The 10,000-nt window shown below is 34.8% G+C and overlaps 2 protein-coding genes across 2 annotated transcripts in view; one reads left to right on the top strand and one right to left on the bottom strand.

The window, feature by feature from the left end:
- LOC144958023 (uncharacterized) overlaps window positions 1–10,000 on the bottom strand; it is a 127,957-nt gene that overhangs the window by 75,196 nt on the left and 42,761 nt on the right. The gene's annotated exons all lie outside the window — the stretch shown is intronic.
- Window positions 2,407–5,135, top strand: LOC144958037 (uncharacterized). Its single transcript, XM_078889622.1, has 2 exons — window positions 2,407–4,010; window positions 4,096–5,135. The coding sequence occupies exons 1-2, from the start codon at window positions 3,078–3,080 to the stop codon at window positions 4,249–4,251; spliced, it is 1,089 nt and encodes a 362-aa protein (XP_078745748.1). The 5' UTR covers window positions 2,407–3,077; the 3' UTR covers window positions 4,252–5,135.

Here is a 10,000-nt window from a genome sequence, read left to right as displayed (position 1 = left end):
CCCATAGTCCCAGGTTTATTTCCCTCTGATATCCTCTTCCCATAAAAACAGGTTCACTCCCCACTGGTGTATACTTCCCTGAGTCCATGGTTCACTCCCAACTGCTGCCCACTTCCCAAAACTTTGGTCTGTTTCGTCGGGTTTTGGCGGGTTTTTTAAAAAGCCCGTTTTGTGTGTTGGTGCGTGATATTCGGCTGGCGGATGTGTGAGCATTTTACCTCAGCGCATAGCATCAATACACAATCTTTTTTTCGGTAGTTTCTGGTCTTTTCCCCTAGTTCCCACTGGTATCCAACTTTCATATTCCCAGGTTTGAAAACTGTTTCTGATTTGTTACTTTTCACTTAGGAGTATAGTTGGGCCTTTGATTAATGGTCACAATATGTAGTGCGGCCTGATTGAAGCCATGAACTCATGTCAGCTTATATTATAGTTGCTGAATTTGGAACCTTGAAAAAATCATGGGCAACCGAATGGTAGCTTTTTCCAATGCAATACCGCTGGGTGCATCCAGAGAAGGCAACAAACCGTTCTTTATCCAGTCTTCAAAAACATTAGTAGTAGTAGTAGTAGTAGTAGTAGTAGTAGTAGTAGTAGTAGTAGTAGTAGTAGTAGTAGTAGTAGTAGTAGTAGTAGTAGTAGTAGTAAAGTAGTAGTAGTAGTAGTAGTAATAATAGTCGTAGTAGTTGTTGTAGTAGTAGTAGTAGTAGTAGTAGTAGTAGTAGTAGTAGTAGTAGTAGTAGTAGTAGTAGTAGTATGTAGTATAGTAGTAGTAGTAGTAGTAGTAGTAGTAGTAGTAGTGTAAGAGAGTAAGCCTATGCAAAAGGTTATCTAAGAAATTTGGTGCAAAACTGTCGATTATATATATCAGCAAATGGGTTTAGTGAGTACATAGTGCAGGCATATCAGTTAAGCTTGGTCAGTGCATGACACATGTGGGCAGTTTTATGTCCAAGCTATTTGAGACGCATTATACCTGTGCGCAGTTTTATGTCCAAGCTATTTGAGACGCATGACACGTGTGCGCAGTTGTATGTCCAGGTTATTTGAGACCGTTTTGTGTCCAAGTTAATGGATAGGTTATCGTGTTGAAACATGTGAAACGGGCATTTATCAAAATAATGTTACATGAAAAAGGCGGGGTTTACATCAATATGTGGGAATTGACGTTTCAGGTTTGAATATGATTGGGTCTTACTATTAGGGGTTGGATTATAGACTGACAGGGAACTGTCGAAACTGCAAGGGGGCGTGGAAACAATGGAACTGTGGGTAAAATTTTGATAGGGATAAAAGAGGATGTTTCGAGGAAAACGGGAGAATTCTGGATTCTGCATTCAACTTGACCATGAGCTGCACACTTTAAACCTATTGGGCTCACCATAATTTATGTGCTTTTACGGACTTAGACATATTTCACGTATATTGAAAATGGTTACTTAGGCAAAATGACTTAACATCTGGACTGATTTTACGGATTTGGAATTTATGAAACTGATTGAATTATGACCATGCTATTTGATTTGGATTTGGAATTTATCATGATTTGGATTTTGAATTTATCACAAACAACTAAAACTGTAAGAAATGAAACTTGGAATCTGGACTTTTATTTGAATGTCTTGATGTTGTACATTCAATTATCATCATCGGCCCTTGAACTCTTTCTTCATTATTAACATCTACAAAACAACGCAAAGGATAATACTACCATCTATTAAAAAACCACTATACGATCACAAGCCATTACATATGTGTGCAACTACGCCACAGTAGTAGTAGTAGTAGTAAAGTAGTAGTAGTAGTAGTAGTAGTAGTAGTAGTAGTAGTAGTAGTAGTAGTAGTAGTAGTAGTAGTAGTAGTGGTAGTAGTAGTAGTAGTAGTAGTAGTAGTAGTAGTAGTAGTAGTAGTAGTAGTAGTAGTAGTAGTAGTAGTAGTGACATCTCCAAATATATAGAGCAGCAGAAAAAAAGGTTGGGTTGGGGTTGCCCATGTTGATGTTTGCGATGGCCAAATCTTGTGATCAGTTCAAGAGAGGGAGGGGAGGCCGGATAATTCTAGATAATTTATCACACGGCTGAATTATATACTAAAGGTATGTGTCTGTAAAAAAAAATATTGAGAAAAAGAATACAACTCTCCCTTTAGATTTGAAAGCTCATCATTTGGAACAGTTTCAATCACAGCCAACCTATATTTTGATTCGACTGATGTAGTGAATAACTTGTACATCAACTGTCTATGTGTTATATGTTATATTTACAATTCATATAAGTGTTTAATTCTTTCAGTGGTGATAATTGATCACTTCAATGGATGTTTTAATTTATTTTATTTTGTGGGGTTAAGATATAGCATCATCTTATCTTTCTTGAATCGTATACACCCGGTCTTCCACTCGGATCCCAAAATGAAAGACCAATTAATGGTCCTATCTTTGTGGGCTTCTTGAATGGTATACACCTGGTATTCCACTCGGATCCCAAAGTGAAAGACTGATTAATGGTCCTATCTTTGTGGGCTTCTTGAATCGTATACACCTGGTATTCCACTCGGATCCCAAAATGAAAGACCGATTAATGGTCCCATTATTAAACTATCTCTTGCTGAGAAATCTTTCTCTGTCAGGGTCCCAAAACATTGGAGCAAATTAGATAGAGAAATCAAATACGCCCCCAGGCTCAGTAATTTTAGGCAACTTTTGAAAACATTTTTATTCAGACAGGTTTTTAAATAGTAATAGTATTTACATTTTGTGTTAGCTGTTATCTTTTGTATGTGTAGTGCCTTAGTGTGTGGATTCTGTGTGCTGTATCAATTCATTATTACATTATATTATCCATTTAACAGACGACAACAACGTTAACGGTTGTGACCGGTCTTTGAATTATGGACTCCATGAAGACTTTCTTGTTGAACTTGACGTGGATGAAACTACAGACAGTTGTGTGGAATGGCACGAGCCTGACACTGATTTCCAAAACAAATATGTTACAACTTTGGAACATTTTTCTTCAAATCACAATAGACCAGATCATAGATTTGATTTTAGTGTCCCAGTCGAACCACGAGTTCTTATGGATTCTCAAAATTCTACAGGTTTACAGTTGCAAAATTACTCAAGAATCCATTCTGCAAATTGGCCGTATAAATGTGTGACTTGTGAAAAAGCATTTTTCTGGAAAAGAGATTTACATAAACATTTTAAAACTCATGCAGCAGAAAAAATATATAAATGTGAGACTTGTGGAAAGGCATTTAGCTATAACTCATGTTTACAACAACACATCAAAACTCATACAGGAGAAAAGCCATATAAATGTGTAACCTGTGGAAAGGCATTTACTCACAATACAATTTTACAACAACACATCAGAACTCATACAAGGGAAAAACCATTTAAATGTGAGACTTGTGGAAAGGCATTTGCTCGGAATAATCGTTTAAAAGATCATATCAAAATTCATACAGGCGAAAAGCCATATAAATGTGGGACTTGTGGAAAGGCATTTACTCTGAATAAACATGTACAAAATCACATCAGAATTCACACAGGAGAAAAGCCATATATATGTGAGACCTGTGGAAAGACATTTCCTCGGAATACTGATTTACATAAACACATCAGAACTCATACAGGAGAAAAGCCATATAAATGTGAGACTTGTGGAAAGGCATTTACTCAGAATACAAGTTTAAAAGAACATGTCAAAATTCATACGGGAGAAAAGCCATATATATGTGAGACTTGTGGAAAGGCATTTACTCAGAATACAAGTTTAAAAGAACATGTCAAAATTCATACGGGAGAAAAGCCATATAAATGTGAGACTTGTGGAAAGGGATTTACTCGGAATACAAGTTTAAAAGAACATGTCAAAATTCATACGGGAGAAAAGCCATATAAATGTGAGACTTGTGGAAAGGGATTTACTCGGAATAAACATTTACAATATCACATCAGAATTCACACAGGAGAAAAACCGTATAAATGTGAGACTTGTGGAAAAGCATTTCCTCAGAATGGACAGCTGCAGCAACACATCAAAACTCATACAGGCAAAAAAACCATATAAATGTAATACCTGTGGAAAGGCATTTACTCGGAACACTGATTTACAGGATCATATCAGAACTCATACAGGAGAAAAACCATATAGATGTGAGATTTGTGGAAAGGCGTTTCCTCGGAACGCACAACTACAGCAACACATCAAAATGAATACAGGGGAAACCCATATAAATGTGTGACCTGTGGAAAGGCACGTATTCAAAAATCACATTTACAATATCACATCAGGACTCATACGGAAGAAAATCATTTTAAATGCTGACTTATGGGATGGTGTTTACTCAGAATGTATATTTACAACGACATTTTAAAACCTATATAGAAGAAAACCATTTATACGTCTGATCCGCAGTAAAACTTTTACTTGGAATGAAGGTATATTTACGACACATTCATACAAAAGAAAAACAATATAAATGTCTGACCTGTGGAAAAGCTTTTATCTGAAATTCAGATTTTAAACAAAACATCCGATCTCATACTCTAGAAAAGCGATATATGTGTGATCTCTGTCAAAAGGCATTTACTATTAAGACACGTTTACAAGTACACTTCAAATCTCAAATTGGAGAAAATCCATATATATATGTGTGACCTCTGGAAAGGCATTTACTTTGAATGCATATTTCCAGCTACACCTCATATTCATATGGGAGAAAAACCTTATAATGTATGACCTGTGGAAAGGTCTGCTAAGAATACACATTTACAAGAATACATCAGAACTCATGTGGCAGTAAAAACCATTTAAATGTCTGACCTTTGGAAAGGTGCTTACTTTCAAGGCAAGTTTGAATGGAGACATTAGAATTCATACAGGAGAAAAACCCTGTTTTTCTTCTTCTTTGTGTTTGCTAGAAAAGTATTTAAATCCAGTTCAAATTTACGACACATCAAAATTATTCAGATGAAAAACCATTTGAATGTATAACCTGTGGGACGGCATTTACTGTGAAAGAAAGAAAATTTACCAAGAAGACCCATACGTCAGCACAAATCTTACTGTTCATTTAGATGAACTATTTGTATTATAACCTATGGAAAGGCATTTCATGATGATTATAATGACAATGATAATATTAATAATAATAATAATAATAATAATAATAATAATAATAATAATAATAATAATAATAATAATAATAATAATAATAATAATAATAATAATAATAATAATGATAATAATAATAATAATAATGAATAATAATAATAATAATAATAATAATAATAATAATAATAATAATAATAATAATATAATAATAATAATAATAATAATAATAATAATAATAATAATAATAATAATAATAATAATAATAATAATAATAATAATAATAATAATAATAATAATAATAATAATAATAATAATATATAATAATAATAATAATAATAATAATAATAATAATAATAATAATAATAATATAATATAATAATAAAATAATAATAATAATATTGATAAAACAATCGAGTCCTACCTGTAAGGTGATGATTGTTTTGGATTTCATGGAGTTTGTCGACAGAGCAGAGTTGTCACATGAGAACCACGTGATGCCAATCCTACAAGTCACTCTTTAGGGAATAGTCAACGTCATAGTTTGATTAAAATACAATTATAGACCACAGCTCAGAAGCGAATGTCCCATAAGGGTGGGCTTATTTAGATAATTCGTCTCATTATCCCAAATTATAGGGAGGGCATGTTACAACTCTGCTCTGTCGACAAACTCGGTGAAATCCGAAATAATCATCACCTTACCGGTAAGCCTCGATTGTTTTATCAATTTCACCTCGTTTCCCGACATTCGCTTCGTTGTAACATGAGACTTTAGAGTAAACTATGACTTGAGCACAGACAATTGTAATATTTCAATAGTAGGCAAACATTTATTGAATATATATTGGTACATTTTATATGAATTTTAGTGATAATACAACATGAAATAATTATTAAATCAAGTTTTTTACGATTCCTGGAATAAATTTTATGACATTCATGTTATAGTACATTAACATTTTTAACATGACTCATTTCTAATTATGTTTGTTCCTACATCTAACATAAGCATCTATTAAGCTTTGACCATAATTTGACTGCATATTCATTTCCTTCTTATAGAATCTGTCAAAAGCTAATGGCGTTTGACCATCCTGCTGCTGCAAGGATGGTAGAAAGTGTCACTCCAGCTTTAGCTGCTGCAGAAGTACTTGCTGAACGAGTACTGTGGGCAGTAAATATGTTTCAATCGATACCTGCCAGTTTTAAAACTTGTTTTACCCAACGCCTATCTTTTGTAATGGCTTTGTTTGGTTTTTGGAAACTAATTAGTGGTTTTGTTTCCTTATTTTGCTCTCTAATTGCCTTCCTTTTTTCTATGTAATCTGTGGTAACATTAATAATGAACAATGCAGGATTTCCATCAAATGCCATAAAGTGTACGGGTTTTTGATGCCTACCTTTTCTAGAGTGTCTCAACAATGATAGGATCACAAAAGAACAGGTTGATTTTGATAACTTTAGTTTACGTCTAGAGCATGAATAGTTTGTGATCTTTGTCCTATCAAAAGTGCTAACGACATATTTAATTTCAAAGTTAATTCCTTAAGTCAGAGATGTTGTTGAAGGTACCAACCTTTTAAAAAAAACTTTAATACTGATTCGATATTCCAAGTTGTAATTTTGTCTATTGTCGGAGTTGAAGGCCTTCTTTCAAATACTCCTTTCATGAATCTTTTTACACAACTCATTTCGCCAAATGTTTTACGAGAGTTATCAAATTTAAGATAGCATGGCAGAGCTGACCTAGCAATACAAATTGAAGAAAAAGACTGATTGTCATTCTACATTTCTGCTAAAAATATTCACAGCTTTCTGTCTTTGTCTTGGAATGAGATTACTTGGTTTTGTCCAGGCCCTGGCCGGAGTCCTGGATGGGAGGGAAACAGTCAAATGCATAGTTATTGTTTTGGGAGATGATAATTTTTTCCTTGTAAATCATCTCTCTGTTATGTATTGTTATAATTGTTATTTTGAATGTATAATGTAAGTATTTAAGTGTATTCCTCTTTGGATCTCGTACTTGTGTCAGGATGAGTACATTGATGGTGTGCTCTTGGAATCTACATCCGATCCCTTTTTCTTCCCAGTTCCCCTTTGTCTTACTTTCTCTTGGGTGCTTTTATTGTCATTTTAGAAAACAAAAAACACCAACAAAAGCACTTATTACACAGCATTCTTTTATATTTTAAATTCAACGCCAGTGTAAGTAACAGCTCGACCCGTATAGGCATCCAAAAGTAAGAAGGCTAAAAATAGAAAGAACAGCAAAATGAATTAAACACCGATTCAAACAGGGGCCAAAAGTATTGACTAGGCAAGAGCAAAGAGGGGGGAGGTGGGTGGGGGAGGGGGGGGGGCATATGCAGGTGGCTGAAAATGTACATTAATATCAATTAAATAGATAAATGCCTAAACAATAAAGAAAAAAGCACACACGCCCACCCCCTATCCAAAAAATAAATCATTCTGGCTGTCGCCCTCTTAACAAAAGACTCCAGAAAGGACCGATTAAAAACCGTGAAGTCTCATAACAAAACAAAGACATAGAGCCACATGAAAAACAAATTGATATAAAAATAAGAGAATGAAGAGAGAGCAAAATATGGACGACTGGTTTAGAAATAACTGGCCTGGGCAGCCAAGGAAATGCCACCCATACATCGATAGAATAAAGACGCGAGGATATTCAGTTTTCCACAACCGTTTCTCAGAGAAAATGTTAATGGCTACTGTCTTAAATTTCTTTTCTCATTCAAAACAACAAACAACCAAACACGTGTTATTTTGTCCGTGTAAATGGGCAAATAAATTTGATTTCCACATAGATTGATGTGAAGGAAAGTATTAGCAGTTGTTGTAGATAAAAGGCATCATCTATAGGTAAATACACACTACTCCTTCTGGTAGAGAGAGAGAGAGAGGGGGGGGAGAAAGAAAGAGGAGAGAGAGAAAGAGAGAGAGAGAAAGAAAGAGAGAGAGAGAGATAGGGAGAGAAAAAGAGAGAGAAAGAAAGAAAGAGAGAGAGAGAGAGAGATAGGGAGAGAAAAAGAGAGAGAAAGAAAGAAAGAGAGAGAGAGAGAGAGAGAGGGAGAGAGAGAGAGAGAGAGAGAATAGGGGGGGGGTCGGAGCATCGGTTATCAATGATGCTTCGCCATTTGACTTGTGTGTCCACCCCTTAGCCCCAGTCGGAGCATCGGCCATCAATCTTTCAATTTCGCTATAATAATTGAATACGTCATATCCGGTTGTTATCAAGGCCTGAATGGCGGCATCGTCGGCATACTTGAAAATATTTACGACTCACATCCATGGACAGTTGTTTAGGGATTTAGTAGGTGAGGCTGGATGGTGTTGAATGCACTTGAAAAATCTACGATTTGTAATCAATAAATTGGTTTTTGTCTAGATGTTGTTGTGTAATTTGTTGTAGAAATATTTGCTGGATAATCTTTTTTAGACATTTCATCGGGATGGATGTCAGTGCCACAGAACGAAAATCATTCATTTCTTTGGATTTTTGATGTTTTGGGACGGGAATTATTTTTGAAGTTTTCCAAATTCTTGGAATTATGCCTGTTTCTTAGAGACTGATTAAAATGTGTGTACAAATATAGGAGAGTTCCTTGCACACGATCACCATCACCATCATCATCATCATCATCATCATCATCATCATCATCATCATCATCATCACCATCACCATCATCATCATCATCATCATCATCATCATCATCATCACCAACATTCACAGTATGATTTTATTAATTTTGTTAATAGTTTTACTGTATTTATTTGTATCCTGAATTGGCAAACTGCCCATAATAAATGTTGAATTGAATTTAATCGAATTGTTTCATCATATTACACCAGATAATTCAGTGACAAATGACACATCTGTCGCTACTTGTTTTGTTTTCAAAATGTTTACGTGTGGCTTAGACGACAGAATGAGGATAAGGTTAATTTAAACGGCAATGTAAGCTGGTGTAGGTGGGTGGGTGGGCGAGGATTAGGGGGAATGAATGAGATACTTGATACATACTATGATAATAATACTGTCATTCATCTTGGATGGGTACAGGGTGGGTAGGTGGGCAAATATGTGTGTGTATGTGTGTGTGAGTATGTGTGTGTGTGTGTGTGTGTGTGTGCGTATGTGTGTGTCGGTATGTGTGAAGGATGGGGGTTGAAAGTGAGGACAATGACTACAGTGTTGAATTGGAGGGATGGGGCGGGATGGGAGAAAGGAAGGGTGTTAGATAATAGGTGAGAATTGCATTAGGTATCATTTGTAATATAGCAGCAGCAGCAGCAGCATCAACTTTTTCTATACATTGTTTAATTTCTTCTTCAATCTTTATTACTTTATAATTGCCCCACCGCCAACCCCTGTCTCCGACCTATATTGTCTGCTGCGCAAAAAATCTATTGATATTTATAATTTTCCGTTATTTTTATTAAATCTAAATGTTCATATATTACACCTGACGTAATTGCTTTAATTGTATTCATACCATAAGGAGATCTTGTTGTATATGTGATGGAGATCGTATTGTATATTGTTATGTTGTTTATACAAGTAGTATTATGTGTTGTTTATATAATCAACTCCTTGTTTGTTTTTTTTTAATATGACTATGATTACTATGTTAAATGTCTCTATATGATGTTTGTGAGATTATGTGATATGAGTGTATGTATCGTTTTTCATTATTTTGTGAAATATCGTTATAAAATGATACCACTCCTTACGGTTTCTGCCCAAACTTACAACTATTGTTCACGTTTTTTAATATCATTATATTTATAATGGTTGAAAGATGCGAGAATGGGAGTTTAACAATTTAATGACTCGCATATCCAAACAATTGTAC

Source organism: Berghia stephanieae, chromosome 12 (assembly GCF_034508935.2).
Source record: "Berghia stephanieae isolate SIO BIC M18660-M18661 chromosome 12, UCSD_Bste_1.3, whole genome shotgun sequence".
Classification (NCBI taxonomy): domain Eukaryota; kingdom Metazoa; phylum Mollusca; class Gastropoda; order Nudibranchia; family Aeolidiidae; genus Berghia; species Berghia stephanieae.
The sequence above is the reverse complement of the archived record's forward strand: the minus strand, read 5'-3'. Positions and strand labels throughout refer to the sequence as shown.

Excerpts from the sequence above, each read along its gene's own strand:
- LOC144958037 (XM_078889622.1), top strand. The coding sequence starts at position 3,078 with ATGGATTCTCAAAATTCTACAGGTTTACAGTTGCAAAATTACTCAAGA. Across the intron at positions 4,011-4,095 it reads AATGTGAGACTTGTGGAAAA|GCATTTACTCGGAACACTGA; the intron begins GCATTTCCTCAG and ends ACCTGTGGAAAG.